The 18469-nt window shown below is 51.6% G+C and overlaps 1 protein-coding gene across 1 annotated transcript in view; it reads right to left on the bottom strand.

Moving 5' to 3' along the window:
• Positions 1–891: 891 nt before the first annotated feature.
• SPOCD1 (SPOC domain containing 1) overlaps positions 892–18469 on the bottom strand; it is a gene marked incomplete at its 5' end in the record, with an annotated part of 31272 nt that continues 13694 nt past the window's right edge. Inside the window, 12 exons of the mRNA XM_080801720.1 lie at positions 892–1730; positions 2664–2850; positions 3138–3227; positions 3798–3933; positions 4240–4390; positions 4614–4746; positions 7039–7164; positions 8721–8837; positions 8971–9130; positions 9875–9965; positions 10274–10334; positions 10467–10508. Coding sequence (XP_080657846.1) covers positions 1066–1730; positions 2664–2850; positions 3138–3227; positions 3798–3933; positions 4240–4390; positions 4614–4746; positions 7039–7164; positions 8721–8837; positions 8971–9130; positions 9875–9965; positions 10274–10334; positions 10467–10508 — 1959 coding nt within the window. The 3' untranslated portion in view covers positions 892–1065. The remainder of the gene's footprint in view (positions 1731–2663; positions 2851–3137; positions 3228–3797; positions 3934–4239; positions 4391–4613; positions 4747–7038; positions 7165–8720; positions 8838–8970; positions 9131–9874; positions 9966–10273; positions 10335–10466; positions 10509–18469) is intronic.

The raw sequence follows: 18469 nt of genomic DNA, 5'->3' as shown, positions 1-18469 counted from the left end.
GGAGGGGTCCGGCCAGAAGTTCTTTCCTCTAAGCAGGGCCCTGCCTCTTCCCACTGGGTTAGGCAGCCAGGGGGGCAGCTAGTTTCCAGGTGGGTCCCCGAACTCAGTTCTCGCGGGGTCCACCCCACACTGAAATGCTTTACAATTGTAGCTGCTGTTAGGAGCTCACTCCAGACCCCAGGCAAAGCAGCACCATCCGGCCCTAACAGGAGCTTCCCAGCCTGCCCTGAATGCCCACCCCTTCCCAGGCCAAGACCTGTGGTTTTCTCCTGCACCAGTTTCTGGGAGCTGGCAAGAGGCGCAGAGAAGAGTCATCCTAAATGGATCTCCTAACTTACTCAACAGACACCCATACACAGACACACAATCAGACATCCATGCACACAGAGGCACACACATGCTCACAAGCCCATGCATACAGAGACACACAGATCCACATGGATACAGAGACACAGAGGGAATATGGTGGTACCCAACTAGCCAAATGAAAAAATTCCTGGTAACTGAAAAAAATTTGGGGGGGTAACTGAAAAACTTTAAAATCATTGCAACTTGCTCTCCTTTTTATCCCTAACAATCTCTAGTTGTCTATGCTCCAGCAAAAGCCTCATTTCTGTCTCCCCCACCCTAGTCCTGCCCCCTCTCCCATGGCTTCTTCCTCCTAGTTCAGAATACTTGCAGAATGCTTCCAGAACCCACCACGGCAACAGCTGTGCCCTGGGGCGCAGTGATGGTTCAGGAGCTCAAGGCAAGCAACTGGCAGGGCTGCCCCCTCCATCCCCAGCACTTCAGCTCTGCTACATCTGTGCACAGAAAGTCACAGACACACCTACCCGAACCCACACCTGGCCCGGCCCCGGATCTCTCCTGATCAGCCAGCAGAGGCAATCTCACCTTTGCCAAACTCTTTATTGAACCAAAAATCAACACCAAGCAGACCGCAGAACAAGAAACTCAAACAGCTGATCCTCCCCTGCTTCCTCTGCCCCTCCCTCTCTCCGGGAACAGCTCAAGATTCAGCCCTGGGGAAGGAATCAAGGCCTCTCTTCTGGTTGGCAGTGAGGCTCAGGTCTCTCTGGGGAGGATACACTCAGAACCAGCTCCATCTGTAGGACCCAAAGAGTCAGGAGCCTGGCCAGGGGGCTCTGGAGATGCAGGGGGCTGGCAAAATAGGCCAAGAATTCCAGGGGCTGCGGGGGGCTGGGCAGGGGTTAGGGGAAAGAGCCCCTGGCCTGGGGAGCTCAGCGAGGCTTGGAGCTGGTGGCTCATGGACACCAGGGATTCCAGATGCTGGAGCAGGGCCTGGTGGGGACAGGAGGCCCTGTGGAGATGCTGGCTGGGGCCAGATGGTGCTGCTGAATGGGGATGCCATGACTGGCACCGGCCTGGGTTGGGGGGCCACTGCCCTCGCCCAGGACCCTGCCAGGCCTCCGGCTCTCCCCACAGTCTCCCCCTGCCTCTGGAAGGCCTGTGCCAAGCACAAATTCCCTTTGGAGCCAGGCTGCCCACGTCCTGGCTCGGCAGCAGAGCACCCCTTGGGGAAGGGGAGCCCTTCAAGGCCACGCTGGGACTCCTGTCCTCTGGCTGATAGCTTCTCCTCTCCACTTTTCTGTTGAAGGAGACCATCTTTCGAACCTTCCCCCACAAAGGGCTGGACTCCGCTGTGTGTGGAAGCCCTGCCTTGGGGAGCAGCACAGCCAGGACCAGGCTTGAGTGAGCGGCTTCCAGGCCTGGGGAAAGAGGGAACAGAGACCAAGGGCTGGGTAGGAGAGAACACACCATCCCCAGAAGCTGCACTGTGGCGGCAGCAGGTCTGGAGAGGAGGCCCCAGGGAGAGCTTTCTAGCAGTGAGACGGGGGCCCATGAGACGCTGGGAACAGTAAGAAGACGGTGAGCCTGTCCCAGGCACGGGAACGGACTCTCCTGACAAAGGGTAGGGCAATGGCTGGTTTGACCTCAAGACTGTATGGGTTCAGTCTGCCACATTGTCCCCAGGACACGCAGCCCAGAAGGGCCAAGTGTTCTGCTTGGAAATGGAGGCAGCCAACCCCTGACCCCCACCCCCACCCTGGGGGCTTTGCTGAAGCCACACCCTGTGCACCACGGCCAACCTTGGCCTAGGACCACTGCGGTGAAAACCTCCCTCCTTCCCATCTTGGGTGATGCTTTCGATTGTCTGCGGGTCCTGCCTCTGTCCCGACATGTCTGCCTTCCTTGTGGCCCCCCCCAGGGGTTTCTAATCCAGATGCCCAGTTGAAGAGGCAGTTCGTGTGGTGGTCAGCAGCCCAGTCTCTGCAGCCATGCCGCCCGGCTGTGAGGCCTGGCCCTGCTCCTGACTGGTCGTGTGACTCCAGACAAGTCACCAGCTTTCTCCCTACCTCAGTTTCCTCATCTGTGAAATGGAGAAACCGACATCAGCATTCTGATGGGGTTTATTCTGAGGACTCAATAAATTAATAGAAGTGAAGCTTCTAGAACACCGCCTGGCACCCAGTAAGCAATGCGGAGCTATGATGGTCACCCCATGTGCCAGTCTCAGGAGTTCCCTGCTGAGCTGAGCTGAGCCTGCCGCCTCCGTGGACTCCAGGGTGACCTTCAACAGTGCTCCCCCCTGGTCACAGGGGAGGGGAGGCAGGGTCTGGTTCGCGCATTGGGGCACTCACCGGGGCCTCCAAGAGGGCGCAGTCTGGGGGGCAGGGGCTGGAAGGCGGGCAGGGGCAGCAGGACCATGCCCACGTGCTCCACAGCTGCCAGGCCGTGGCGCTGTTTGTTGTTGAGGTAGGAATAGAGCTGACGGCAGTTCTGGGTGTCCCGAGCCCCGTGTGGGCACAGTCTGACCACGCAGATGTCCTGCAGTTGCAGGAAGGAGGGTGGCTTCTGGAGCAGCCATCCTTTCCTCCTGCGAACACCCCCGCCCTCATCTAAACCTCTGACGACCCTGTGAGGACATGCGTCCCCCCTTTCCTGAGGAGGAAAGAGAGGGACTTGCCCAGGGTCACAGAGCATCTATGATTACAGGGGGAACCAGACCCAGACAGCCTAAACCAGGCCTCTGCTCCAGACGTGGAGAGAGACAGAGCACAGGGCTGGGGGTCCCCAGCTAGGAGGAGAGGGTGGTGCCCAAGGATGCCAGTTACCTTGGCCTCTGCCGGGCAGACGCTGGCCAAAAGTTCCCAGACAGTACCAGAGGGGATGCAGCCTGCCGAACGGATCACCTCAGGCAGGGTCTGGGGGCAGGGAGGACAGCCAGTCAGTCCCACCCACTTAGAGCACGCTCCGCACCCGCCATGGCAAATCCACAGCCTTCTCAGTGACAAGGATAGTATACCAGAACCCCAGGAAGGTCAGTGGCGGCCTGGGAAGCCCTGACTGTCCCTGGAGGCCTACAGCCTACCTGGACTCACTCCTGTAGCTCCTCAGAAGCTCCTTCCTCCCTCCTTGACCCTTCCACCCCCATCCCTTGGTTCAGCTTGACCATTCAGTCACTCGACCATCCCTCCTAACCCCCCCTCCCCGAGTTCAGGGAGGCACCGCACTCCTCTCCCAGGGCCCTCTTGCATTATGCCTTCGGTTACAGGGAATCCTTGATTCCCGTGCGAGTGGGACGTGGGACTTGACCTCCGCAGGAGTGGGGCTGGTGTCTCATTGGCCCCGTGCCCAGCACAGGGCCAGACCCAGAGAGGGGCCAATGCCTTGTTCTAGAACGAGGGAGTAAGAGAATCAAAGAATGAAAGCAGTGCGAGGAGCTGACTCCCGGTGTGTGAGGGGGACGACCCTGGTGAGCAAAGCCGGAGTACCGTGAGGAGCCGACAGCTGTTTCCAGACACCAGCTGGGCCTTGGCCCTGAACCGCTTGATGGAGAACATGTCCAAAGCTCCCTCCCAGGGCGGCTGGCTGGGCAGAGCCTTTGTGGGCCCAGCAGGCACCTGGAGCCTAGAGGGAGGGACAGAGAGGCCCAGACAGAGCAGGTTATCAGGCCATCCGTCACCATCTCCCTACTTTTCAGAGAAGGCCCTGTGTTCCCCCATGTGGGTGCTGGAACACTAGTCCGAGCATGGCCTTGGGGGAGGAACCAGCAGGTGGCGATGGCCGGTTCCATTGCACAGATGGGGAAACTGAGACCCAAAGAAGAGGCAGGACTTGCCCCAGGCCACAAAGAAAGAAGAGGCCATACTGTGTCTTCTGCCCCCCGGGTGGGCGCCCCGCCCCCGCTGACCCCTCCCAGCCCCAGCCCCACACCTGTCCTGGAGCTGTGTGGGAGGCTTCTCCCTAGCTTGGGGCATCTCTGGAGAGGATGGGAGGGCTGGGCTTGGAGCTCTCTCGAAGATACTGTCCCCTATCCTTGTAGTAGCTTTGAAAGAGCTTGGCAGCTCACACGAGGGCTTCCAGTCTACAAAGAACAGCAGCAGAGGCTGACGGGCAGGCGGCTAGATGAAGCCAGCCTAGGACTTTGGAGCCAAGCTTTGAACTGGGTTCTTTTCAAGGTGACCCGGGACACAGATAGGCCCACCCTGCCACCTTCTCCCCAGGCCATGGATCCCTGTTGCTGCTGAGCCCCCACTCGGCCCCAGCCTGCCCACCACCCCTGCACCCAGCCCGTGTCTCCCGCCAACCCAGGCAGATGCGGCAGCTGGGGTCCAGGAAGTGGTGCTCGTGCTGCCCCGTGGTGTCCTCGTCCTGCTCTGTGGTGGCCTTCGACGTGGCTGCCAGGGCTGGTGGGCTGTCGTCTATGGACACCATGGGTCCCTAGGAAGCACAGGAGGAGAGAGCAGTGGGCTGGCAAGGTGCCAGAGAAGGCAGTAGCTCTCCATCCGTAGGGAGCCTCGGGGATAAGGTTTTATTTTTCCATGTAATACATTCTTTTATTACAGAGATACGGTGAAGGTGTTGGAGAAAATTTGGAAAATACAGAAAATTTGAAAATCACTGAAAAGTCACCCCTGGCCCCAGCACTCAGAGACACTTGTCCTTGTAGCAGATTTCCTACACACAGGGTGCGGGGTCCTTTGAGTAAAATAGCTGGGATCAAATATTCCGCCTGTATCCTCATCGCGTCCCTGAATTACAGCAGAGATGCCTGCCGTGTTGCCCAGCACCTGAGTAACCGGGAGGGTGGGGGTGGGGGTAGGGGGGTGGAGAGGAGCGTCATATGTGCATTGCCACCACTCCTGGATGGTGGGGTCATTCCCAGAGTTTCATCATTATAAACAGTACTGAGGACGTCCTTATGCAGAGAGCACTTTCCTAAGCTTTCATCTCTGTCCTCAGGACAAGTTCTCAGAAGCAGATGGCAGAATCAGGGAGAATGAGCACTTTTTTTTTTTCTTTCTTCTTTTCTTATTTTATTATTTTTTAAAGATTTTATTTATTTATTTATTCGAGAGAGAGAATGAGAGCCAGTGAGCATGAGAGGGGGAAGTTCGGAGGGAGAAGCAGACCCCCTGCTGAGCAGGGAGCCCGATGCAGGACTCCATCCCAGGACTCCAGGATCGTGACCTGAGCCGAAGGCAGTCGCTCAGCCAACTGAGCCACCCAGGAGCCCGAGAATGAACATTTTTAAGACTTCATGCTCACTGCCAAATCACCTTTCTCTCTCACAACAGAAATAGCTTTAACTATAAAACAGGGACGCCTAGGTGGCTCAGTTAGTGAAGGGTCTGCCTTCAGCTCAGGTCATGATCCCAGGGTCCTGGGATCAAGCCCCACCTCAGGCTCCCTTCCAGCGGGGAGTCTCCTTCTCTTTCTGCCCCTCTCCGCTGCTACTTAGGGCACGCTCTCTCTATATATATATTAAATAAAATCTTTTTAAAAAAATAAAAAATAAACACAAACCAAACATAGCTTTAGGAAGATTTTGAAAGATTCAGAAGCTCCACTCTGGCCTTATAAACCACCTCCAGAGTAGCACCAAGGCACAGGCCACAAATCACAGCCTCCCCCCAGGACCAACTAAGTGACCCTGGGCACAGCGCTTCGGGTTCCTCATCCAGGACACTGGCATCATCCACCTCGTAGCTCACTGTGAGATCTGAACAAGGCACTGTTTGTCAAAGGGGCATACAGTGGGGCTGGATAAGGAGTGAAGATGTTATTACATGTTACTCCCCTCTCCGCTTCTCTGCCATTCTCTCCCCGGTGAGGGCTCCTTTCTGGGTTTTCTAGTTCCTCCCTCTACACTTAGGTGCCATTTATTTGGGGAATACTGATTGGTTTTGCTGGGAACTCCTTTCCACGCAGGTAGCGGGAGGGAGCAGGGATTTTTATCTGTCACGTTCACTGTCATTTACTGAGAGCACGTGGCTCACAGGGTCCATCCACGCTGTCCACCCCGGACACAGAGCTTATTAGAGGCAGATGAGCATCTGAGCCACAGAACACCTAAGCCAAACCAGACCAGCCTCCTGGGAGTGACTGAAATAAGCCAGGGGGAGTTCTAATCATCTGCGGGAGGCTGAGCTGGTGATGAGTTCATTGATTTGAGGGCTGCTGAGCCACGTGACAGGCCACGTGCAAGACAGGGGGTGGGGTGGGCAACAGGGAGGAAGGAGCAGATCCCCAATGATGCAAGGGGAGTGTAGTGACAGCCCTGGACTCCGGGTGGTTCTGCGCCCCCAGCACCCCGAAGTCCTGCCACCAAAGAGAGTAGGTCTCTGTTCCTCATATCCAAAACCAGTCGCTGACTCAAACAGTGTGACCCTCCTGCTTCCCCACCAGAGATCCAGCAAGAACGACTGGGGCTGGAGAAAGCAGCAGTGATAAGACTTATTCCCACTCACATGGGATGACTTGGCATTAGGCTGGAAGGAGGGGACCACCGAGAAGGTGAGGACAGGCCAGTCCCAGGGGTTCAGTCCTGCCCCCTGTTTGACTGGACCCCTGTGGCAACGACCATCCCCTTGTTCACAGTGAAGACCCTGGCACTCACAGTGGTCCAACAACATGCTCAAGGCCACCCAGCTGCCAAGGTGAGGAGTGGGACCCTGGGCACCAGACCACCCCCCCTCCCTGCCCCCAGTGCCAGGTCAGGCGGCCACTAACCACAAGGTCCTCCAGGGTCAGCGTCTGGTCCACGTCCCGCGGGATCTCCACTTCACCCTTGTGGGTCAGTTTGAAGGCTGGGAGGCTGCACGACTCCTTCTGTTGCTGCTCAATGATCTCCAGGCCCTGGCAGCAGGGGTAGGGGGGGCAAGTAGCCCAAACTCAGCCAGGTCAGGGGGTCCCAGTCTACCGGGAGCCCAGGTGTTCACTTTCCTCCAGGGAGGCCCCTCTCCCGAGGATCCCCTCCTGGGCCACCCCTTCCTCTCCCTTCACACTTCTGCTTCCACCATTCCCCATGCCTAACAGGCCCTCCCCCCTCAGCCCTACTGTTCCAGAGCTCACGAATTCGCCCTCCAAACTCGAGCCCTGCCTCCTCCAGCAAGCCCTCTTGGACTTCCTCTTCTCCCACAAGTCAATTCTGCCTCTGACAGTGCCCCACACTCTGGCTTGGGAAGAACACGGTGGTGCCGTGGAAAGAGTGCAGGCTCGGAAGCATCAGCTGGGTCGTGACTAAAGACCCCCCAAGGCGGTGTGGCTTTGGACAAGCACTTCACTGCTCTGAGCCTCCATGTATCTGTTTTCGAGGAATTAAATTAAGGGCATTAAATTAAACGACAAATGTAGAATGCTTGGCTGGAGCCTGGCTCACAGTAAATGCTACCTGTCATTCTTATTGTTGATCAACGTCATCTTATCTGAAATGTTTCCTGGAAGCCTGGAGGAGGTCCCGTCCTCCCTGGCGGGGCTCGCCTCATGGCTGAGGGCTCCCGCGCTTACACGGCCAAAGCCCTTCACAAGGCCCCTGCTTCATGCTGTCACCATCCTGAAATTCTTACTGCTTGTTGAGCAAAAGGCCACACTTTTTTGTTCAGCCCTGCCCCCCACAAGATATGTAGCTGGTCCTGCTCCTGGTCCCCCACAGGTACCTGGACAGAAGCTCAGCCTACAGTGGACAGAGTCATCTAGTGGGTTCCAGGTGGATCTAATCAGCCTAGTATCTTCCAGAACGGAGGGTGCAGCAGCCCACCCCGCCCCACCAGCCTACTCTGAGATCAGCCCCCTCTCTGTCAGGGACCACCCGCAAGCATTCCCTAAAGTTAGCTCAGTGCCCACACCTTCCCTGTCCCTGAGCCGTCCCCAGGAAGGAAGAGACCCATGGACATGGGTTGTATGAGGACATGACTGTGAAGCATGAGGGCTGTGGGGTCCCTCCCCCAGCCTGAGGCACCAGGAAGACTTTTCTGGGGCTTCTGACGCTGATGTGGGAACAGAGACACCCCAGGGGGTTCTACCCCCATCAGTGACGGATGACAATCCTGGACTCCAGACCCCAGACCATCACACTCCGTACCCCCACCCCCGCCCACAGCCCAGCTCTGCAGAAAAGCAAATGGAAGATGACACCTCTCGAGGGTCACCACTCCACCAAGCTCTCCATCGCCAGGCCTTTTCCTTTTTGCCTCTTGTCCATTTTTTTTGTAGAAAGGTGTCTCTCCCTCTCTCTCTCTCTCTCCTTGTCTTCCTGCTCTTTCTTTCCATTTCCTCCTTTTTTATCTCTGTCTTGTGCTCCCCGAATCTCACTGCCCCCCCCCACTCTGTTCTGTCTCCCTGCCGCACCCTCAGGCCCTCCCCTCCCCGGATCCCTCCCACATCACCTATCCTGACTTGACCCAACAGCTCACCCTCTTCTCCTCCTGGTCCCGCCAGCGGGCCAGCTCTTGGGGGGCCAGCTGGGTGGAGCTCATCCGCACCAGGTTGTGGGGGGTGACATCTCCCCGAACCACTTTGAGAAACAGGTCCTGCAGGGGCAGGCATGGGGGTTGCACCTCACTGCTCCAGAAGCACCCCCCACCCCAATATCCTGCCTGGGCTTCGAGCCTCCAAGGGAAGGTCTGGGCTCGCCCCCAAGCTCCGCACACTGGATTCACGCACCGGATTCCGGGGATCACGCAGGTTGAACAGCAGGCTGCGGTACTTGGTCTTGTAGCGACAGCTGGTGGCTTGTGTCAGATCGAAGAGGGCTGTCTCAATGCCAGCAGCGATGCCCTCCACTGCCTCCTCACTCAGCACCAGATCTGGGAGCTCCTGGAGGCTGCGGGACCCACGGCTCTGAGCCTGTGAGGTGATCTCGGCCGGACCGGGAAAGTATGGGGCAGGGTCTGGACCAACTGTGGGTCCTATTCTGTGCATCTCCCTATGTATACGTGTTCATTCTCACCCCAGCTCTGTGGCAAGCCATATTCTCATTCTCCATTTACAGATGGGGTGAGCAAGGCTCAGAGAACATAAGGTGCTTGCCCAAGGCCTCATGATGAGCGGCAAAGCAAGATCTGACTGATCGGCCCACGCTTTATCCTTGGCCAGTGGAACTGGGTTGGAGGAAGCCTGGGGGGAAGGGGAAGGAAGCAGCCAGGCAGGGGACTGAGCCCTGGCCCTCAGTGTAACACAGACTCTGCCACTGACTTGCTGTGTGGCCTTTGCCAAGTCCTACCCTCTCTGAGCCTTGGTCTCACCATTGTAAATGAGAGCTCTGGGCTCAGAGTTCTCAGATATCCCCCGCACAGTCACTGTGTCTGAAAGCATTTGCTGTGGGTGGCAACCACAAGGACAGGAGCAGCAGCAGTGGCTTAAGGGGAGGGCGTGACCTTGAAGCCAGAGAGACCCAGGTTCAAATGTCACCTCTCCACCAGCTCACTGTGCAGGCAGATGAGCTCACAGCTACAAAATGGGGTTCGTCACACACTCAGAAGCCCTGAGAACATGGCAGCACGGGCCTGGGAGGCGAGGACAGCTCTCAGGACATGGGATGTCAGGGAAGTGGGGAGCGAGTCCTTACCGACTCCGCAGCACCTCCTGTAAGGCACGGACCACCGTAGCCCGTACCCCGACATCCAAGGCCAGCTTCTCCTGTTGGGGCCGAAGCTGAGCTGCATGGGGGGAGAGGGAGAAAGAGAGAGAAAGAGTCACCCCCACGGGATGCCTGAGGAGCAAGGGGCAGGGGCGACTCAATGCTGAAGGGTTCAGGTAGGCAAGGTTGCGGGCTCCCAACTTTAGGAACCGGAGCCATTGGGTCCAATCCCGGGCAGCTAGCAGCCCCATCCCTCTGTGGAAGGACTGCGGGCAGTGGGACTGGGGGATGGGGCGAGAGAGAGAAGAGTCCTAGCAGGGGCTGGGGCCAGAAGCTGGCCATGGAAAACGAGCAGCTCCTGGGAGGGCTCCCTCCCCGGCATCTCACCTGAGTCTTCTCCCCCGTCCTGTTCACCAGGCTCCTCCTTTTCAGCCTCCACTGGGCCGCACTGCCCGGAAGGGGAGAGGAACTGAGGTCATGACTCTGGGAGTAGCCTCCCAGCCCCAGGGGGCACTGCTCCCTCCATTATCACCTCCCCAGCTTCTGCCTGCTCCAGCAGGGCGTGGGGAGAGGCACTCACCCCAGAACACTCAGCACAGGCCTCACACACAGGCGCCCCCTCCTGAAAGAGAAAGGAATGGCTTCAACAGCAGAAGTCAGAGGCCACCAGGGGCCCAGGCCGTCCCTCCAGAAGGAGGGGGCTAGAGGACCTCCGGATGGCAGAACATGCTGGTCAGCCAGGAACAAAGGTCAGCAACTGCTCCCCATCCAAATGCACTGGAGGCTCAGCCCCTCCCTTGCTCCAGTCAAGCTCGGGAATTCGGGAGCACTGGACAAAGAGCACACAGACCCCACTAGCAGACATGTGGGGGGTCTAACCCCGTCTCTGGCTAGCACATTCGGTGTGACCATGGGCAGGGATGATGGAACACTGTCTATGTGAAGAACTTGCTCTGTACCTGGCACCTGGCAGGGTCTTGGGCCACGGGCCTTTCCTTCCTTCTGGGCCTCTGGACAGGCGATGCTAAGCTGACCTCCATCATGTTCTCCAGCACCTCCAGCTTTGGGGGCTGCGGCTCCCCTGCCTGGCCACGGCGGAGGGCCCCCAGGAGGTGGAGCACTGCCCCAGAACCAAGCTGCAGGCGGAGGAAAGCACCTAAGAACCAAGGAGCAGCAGCATCGAAGGCCCATTTGGAGCGCTTACTTCCTCTGCACTCATTTAATGTCTCTCTCCCGCTCTGTGCTGTAAATAGCATGAGGACAGAGAGCACGGATGTCTTGGTCCCACTATATTCCCAATGCCTAGAACAGGCCTGACACGAAGTAGCATTCAAGAAATGTTTGCAGACTGCAAGGCCTCTGTGCCAGGAGAGGAGCTGGTCTTCATTCTCATCCTCTCAACTTCCCCGCTCACCCCAGCCGCATTGGGGATGAATAAGCATTTCAAGGTAGAGTGGTTTTTGGTCTTTTGATGAACTATAGACTCTATCCTGCTCCCCCTTTTTGCCCTGGCTGCCAGGAAGCTCAGCATTAACTTAGAGTCCAACAGTCGTACCTTTCCAGGATTGGCAGAGGGTGAGAGGTTGTCATACCAAGATTTCCCCTTCACTTCCCCCTTTTCTCTAACTTTAGGCTTTTATCCCTTTCCAAGTATGTTTTGATTCTTTTGATTTATTGCAAACCACAGGGAACTACTGTGAAAGTAGGGTCTGAAATCTAATGTTTGAATGAATTCTCATGAATGGTCAGGTTCCAAAGGTCGGGGAAAACTGGAAATCTGAGGTTCAACACCACAGGGGGTGGGGAGTGCCACCATGCTCTGGAGGAGAGTTGGGGGGGGGGGACAGAATTAACTCTAGGTCCTCTAGGAAGACCCCTCCCATCCCCCCAGACCTGAGGAGAGGGAGGAAGAAGAGCAGTAAGAAAAAGCAAAAACCTACGTAACACACGTGCTTCACCCCATGGGGCATTTCCATTTCCTCCTTGGAGAGAAAGGAGGCAGAGGTTAGGATTCAGAGGACCAGTGACCCCTTTGGAGGGAGTTCACAAGAAGACACTCACACAAAGGTGAAAGAAGTTCAGTGTTCACAGGATTGGCAAAAAGCCCCCACAAAAAAACAAACGCATACCCTCCAATGTCCATCAAAGGGGGAATGATTAATAAACCGTCACATATCATCCTGTGGATTCTAACTGGCCACCGAGTAGAGTGAGTCATAATAAAATCAATACATCATTCATCAGAGGCTTATAACATAGCTGCCCCAAAGGAAACACATCACACAAGACCTTATTCCGGGTCCCAGATCAACACTATGCAGTATGTACCATTTCTACCCCCATTTTCCAGATGAGGGAAACTGAGGGTCAGAGAGGATCTGAAAAGTCCCACAGCTACCACGCAGCAGAGCTAGGACTCGTGCCTACTTCTGTCTGACTCAAGCCCAGGCACTGAGCTGCGGGCTATGTGGACAGCACAGACAGATGCGGAAAGATTCGTGGAAAGATGTCAGGGTGTATTATTTGGAGGGAAAAAATAGGTTACAGAGCAGTATTGTTGCATAAGGCCCATTTATGTAAATATGTATTTATAGACGCAAAAGGCAGGTTATCTCTGGGGAATGAAATTCCAGAGGGACTTTCAGTTTCCGCTTGTAGACACTTGGGTACTTATGTTACTCAAAATGAGCATGTATTTCTTTTATAAGCAGAAACATATTTTTTAAAATTAAAAAACAAGTTTAGAACAATGTGTGTAGTGTGCTCCCATTTGCGTTAAAAGAGAAAGAATTTTTAAATTTGTATTTGCTTGAGTCTGCATAAAATATCTCTGGAAGTATCCATAAACCTAAAAACAGAGGCTGCCAGTAGGAAAGGGACAGGGAGCTGGAAAGGGGGCTTTTTACTTTTTTTTTTTTTAATTATGGGGATGAATTAGCCTTTCAAAAAAGTAAATTGAGGCAAAGGGATGGGGGGAGAAAATGGGATATCTGGGAAGGAAAGCAGGAAAGACGTTAAGAACAGCCCTCCATGGCTTAACACTTTCTAACTGGCCCCTGTCTCGGGGGCCTGTCCATCAGTGTTATGAGGCTCCAAGACAAAAGGCAGCCGAATCTGACCAGCAAAGACTTTAGATGCCGGATTTATCAGACTAGAATACAAAATATGGGGGCGCCTGGGTGGCTCAGTGGGTTAAGCCTCTGCCTTCAGCTCAGGTCATGATCTCAGGGTCCTGGGATCGAGCCCCGCATCGGGCTCTCTGCTCAGCAGGGAGCCTGCTTCCTCCCCACCCGTCTCTGCCTACTTGTGATCTCTCTCTCTGTCAAATAAATAAATAAAATCTTTAAAAAAAAAAAATAGAATACAAAATATGGGTAACATGTTTAACAAAACAAAAGAAGGAGTCGAACATGTGAGTGAAGAGCAAAACAATATTACACAGTAACCAAGCAGATTTGGTTGGGAACCAAACACAACTTCTGGAAATAAAAATGGGATAATCATGAAAATATAAGACTCCATATCTAGGTCTAGCCTATTAGACACAGCTGAATACGTTGGAGAACTAGAAGACATTTTAAATAATCCAGAGTAGGGCTGCCTGGGTGGCTCAGCTATTAGGTGTCTGCCTTTGGCTCAGGTCATGATCCCAGGATCCTGGGATTGAGCCCCACATCAGGCTCCCTGCTCAGCAGAGAACCTGTTTCTCCCTCTCCCACTCCCCCTGCTTGGGTTCCCTCTCTCTGTGTCAAATAAATAAATAAAATATTTTAAAAAATAAATAAATGATGCAGAGTATTCACAACCCAGAGACTTTGAAAACACGATGAACGAGTGAAAAGGACTAATTAATCTGACTAAAGTTCCAGAAGGAGAGAGGAGAGAGAATAGGACAGAGGCAGTATTTGAAGATACATGGCTTAGACTTTTCCTGAATTGGTAAAAAACGACAATTCACAGATTCAAAAAGCTCAGTGAATCTCAAACAGGATAAGAAAAAGTAAAGCCACAGCTTGGCACCACGTAGTGAAATTGCCCAACACCAGCGAGGAGATCCTAAGAACATAAAGAGAAAAAAAATGACAGCAAACACTTTAATAGCACTGAAAATGTGCCACCACTCCTGTGAATGTTTTCCACTAGCTCATTTAATCCTCACCAAAACCCTATAAGCTTAGGTACTGTTACTATTATCGTCCCGCTTTCACAGAGGAGGAAACTGAGGCACGCAGAGGCACTCAGAGGCTAGTCAGTTTGCCCAGTGTCTCAAAGCTACCAGACCAAAGAGCTGGGATTTAAATCCATGCAGTCTGATTCTAGAGGCCACACCTTTAACCATCTGCTATAAATGCTTCTCACCAAGACATTTTTAGCTACAAAGGAACGGCAATTAGACTAACCACTAACTTCTCAACAGTCACAATGGAAGGCAAAACAGCGTAGAATAGTATTTTCAAATGTGCTTAAAGCAAATAACTATCAACTGGGGACCCATACATTTGAGAATGAGGATCAGACAAAGATATCCTAGTGAAAACCGAGAGAATTATTGTTATTCTTAATAATTTTATTTTTCTCAAGAAGGAAAATGGTTTTTTTAATTAATTAATCTATTTGAGTGAGAAAGAGAGAGTGCAGAGGTGGGGGGGCAGAGGGAGAGAGACAAGAAGACTCCCTGCTGAGCAGGGAGACCGACAGGGGGCTTGATCCCAGCGACCCCGGCGACTCCGGGGACCATGACCTGAGCCAAAGGCAGACACTTAATTGACTGAGCCACCCAGGTGCCCCACAAGAAACAAAATGTTAAAAGATGAACTTGAGGCAGAACAAAGGAAATAATACCTGAGAGAAAAGCCGAGATGCAAGGAGGAATTTTGAGCAAAGAAAATAACAAACAGGCTGTTAAGTCTATATGAACATTGATCATATGAAACTTTAACAGTGTGTAATTGGGGGATTAAAAATGAGATAGGACCAATTTACTGGATAATAGCACGTATATTGGGAAGGTGCATTTAAAGCAATTAAATGTAATTAACTGGACTTAATTAAAGCATCCCAGGGTACTTATATCATTTCAGAGGCAGTAATAGTAGTAACTACCTTTCAACTTTGACAAGTTAGGTATTGGTTTTAAAATTTCCAGAATTGCCACCAAAAGAACATAAACAGGGCATAGAAAATTCCAAACTACTAGAGGGATAAAAAAGGAATAAGGAAAAATAATCAGGGCTCCTGGGTGGCTCAGTCAGTTAAGCATCTGCCTTAAGCTCCAGTCATGATCCCAGGGTCCTGAGATGGAGTCCTGCAACCGGCTCCCTGCTCAGCAGGGAATCTGCTTCTCCCTCTGCCCTTCATCCCACTCGTTCTCTCAATCTCTCTCTCTCTTTTTCTCAGATAAATAAAAATCTTAAAAAAAAAAAAGAAAAAAAAATAATCAATCTAAAAGGAGGCAATAAAAGGGGAAAAGGTATTGAAAAGGCAGGATATATATGCAAAGCTCAAAATAAGACAGTAGGAATAGATACAAATAAATGAGTAGCTACAACAAATGAAAATGGACCAATCCTTGAGATAAATACAAAAAAATTAGGCCTTTAAAAAAAGAAAACCTGGGTGCCTGGGTGGCTCAGTGGGTTAAGCCTCTGCCTTCAGCTCAGGTTGTGATCTCAGAGTCCTGAGATCTAGTCCTGCACCCAGCTCCCTGCTCAGCGGGGGCCTGCTTCCCCCTCTCTTTCTACCTGTCTCTCTGCCTACTTGTGATCTCTGTCTGTCAAATAAATAAATAAAGTCTTTAAAAAATTTTTTTAAAAACCTAATTAAAGGATATTTATAAGACCCACTTCTAAAATACAAAAATGCAGGGTGCCCGGGTGGCTCAGTGGGTTAAAGCCTCTGCCTTTGGCTCGGGTCATGATCCCAGGGACTTGGGATCGAGCCCTGCATCAGGCTCTCTGCCCAGTGGGGTGCCTGCTTCCCCCTCTCTCTGCCTGCCTCTTTGCCTACTTATGATCTCGGTCTGTCAAATAAATAAAAATCTTTTTAAAAAAATGCAAAAAAGAGTATAAGAAGAAAATAGAATAATATGTGAACAGGCAAATACCAAGCAAAATAAAGCTTCATAGCCATATTAATAACTGACAAGGGGCGCCTGGGTGGCTCAGTGGGTTAAAGCCTCTGCCTTCGGCTCAGGTCATGATCCCAGGTCCTGGGATCGAGCCCCGCGTCGGGCTCTCTGCTCAGCAGGAAGCCTGCTTCCTCCTCTCTCTCTCTGCCTGCCTCTCTGCCTACTTGTGATCTCTGTCAAATAAATAAATAAAATCTTCAAAAAAAAAATTTAAAAAAAAAAAATAACTGACAAAACAGACTTCAAGGAAAAAAATAACTAGGGGCAAAGACCTCACTACATAAAGATAAGCAGTTTCACCAGGAAGCTATCACATCTCTAAACGATAAGCATCTAATAACATAATCTCAAGAAATATAAAGCAAAAAGTGACAAAACTGCGAGAAAAAAAAATCCACCATTATAGCAAGAAATGTTAATGTACTTCCCTGTTGATGAATCTAGCTGACAAAATAGTAAAGATTAAAAAGATTTGATAAAAACTATTTTATTTATTTATTTGACAGAGAGAGAGAACAAGAGAGCACAAGCAGGGGAGGGGCAGAGGGAGAGGGAGAAGCAGACTCCCCACTGAGCCGGAAGCCTGACCTGGAGCTCCGTCCCAGGACCCTGGGATCATGACCTGAGCCCAAGGCAGACGCTTAACTGACTGAGCCACCCACGTGCCCCTGATAAAAACAGTTTAAAACCTTCATCGTGTACATATATAGGACGTGTACATATATAGAAGACTTTTCCTAACAAATAAAAAATACATATTCTTTTCAAAGATACATGGGATAGATAACATTAACCACAGCCTGGACAATAAAGCAGATCTCAACAAATTTCAAAAGATCGGCACTTTTTGCACCAGCAGCCCAACAGAAGCGTAAACATGAGCTGTGTGCATACTTTCAAGTTTTCTGGTAGCCACATGAAAAAAAAAAGAAGTAAAAAAAAACAAGTTAAATTAATTTTAAGGGCACTTGGGTGGCTCAGTCGGTTGAGCGTCCGACTGTTGACTTTAGCTCAGGTCATGATCTCAGGGGGCTGAGATCAAGCCCTTTGTCGGGCTCGACCCTGGGTGCGGAGCCTGCTTAAGATTCTCTCTCTCGGGACACCTGGTTGGCTCAGTTGATTAAGCTGCTGCCCTCGGCTCAGGTCATGATCCCGGGGTCCTGGGATCGAGTCCCGCATGGGGCTCCTTGCTCAGCAGGGAGCCTGCTTCTCTCTCTGCCTCTGCCTGCTGCTCTACCTGCTTGTGTTCTCCCCCACCTTCTGACAAATAAGTAAATAAATAAAATCTTTAAAAAAAAAAGATTCTCTCTCTCCCTCTTCCTCTACCCATCCCCCCTCAAAAAATTAATTTTATATTGTATTTAACTCAACATATGCAAAATACTACAATTTCAATATGTAATCAAAGCAAGAATTTAATAGATTTTTACATTTTTTGGGTACTAAGGCTTTGAATTCAATGTGTACTTTACACTTACTCAGTTTTGGCCACCCAAATTTCAAATGCTCAATAGACACAACCGGCTGGCAGCTGCCATTTCAAACAACTCAGATAAAAATTGCATATTCGGGGTGCCTGGGTGGCTCAGTGGGTTAAGGCCTCTGCCTTCAGCTCAGGTCATGATCTCAGGGTCCTGGGATCGAGCCCCACATCCGGCACTCTGCTCGCTGGGGAACCTGTTTCCTCCTCTCTTTCTCTCTCTCTCTCTGCCTACTTGTGATCTCTGACTGTCAAATAAATAAATAAAATCTTTTAAAAAAAATTGCCTTCTCACACCACACTCTGATCAAGCTAGAAAGCAATAGCAAAGAGAAAGAGAGGAAGAAAAGAAAGGAGCCCAGAGGAATGAGAATTTAAAAAAAAAAATCTTACTTCTGAACAATAATATGTAAGTCAAAGACAAATTATAATAAATATTATGAAATAGTAGTAATTGAATGATAATAAAACTATGCATTAGAGTCTCTGCATGAAGCTAAGGTGATAATTACAGGTTCCCTTATAGCTTCTAATGACTTTAAGAGAAAGGAAGAAGAAAGAAAATTAATAAACTCAGCATAATTCTTAAGATTTTATAAAATAAGAAAATAAATTGAAAGAAAGATGACACTAAAGACAAATGTACAATGGAAAAGATCAACAAAACCAAAAATCAGTTATTTGAGAAGACTCAAAACACAGACAATTCTCTGACAAAATTACGGAAAAGAAGGATGACACAACTAGACCATATCTAGCATGATTAATCATGAATGCACCGATTTTTTTTTAAGATTTTATTTATTTATTTGACAGAGATCACAAGTAGGCAGAGAGGCAGGCAGAGAGAGAGGGAAGCAGGCTCCCCGCTGAGCAGAGAGCCCGATTCGGGGCTTGATCCCAGGACCCTGGGACCATGACCTGAGCCGAAAGCAGAGACTTTAACCCACTGAGCCACCCAGGCGTCCCTGAATGC

The sequence above is a fragment of the Martes martes genome, assembly GCF_963455335.1.
Source record: "Martes martes genome assembly, chromosome: 4".
In the NCBI taxonomy this organism is placed as follows: Eukaryota; Metazoa; Chordata; class Mammalia; order Carnivora; family Mustelidae; genus Martes; species Martes martes.
This window is presented reverse-complemented; position numbering and strand designations above follow the sequence as displayed.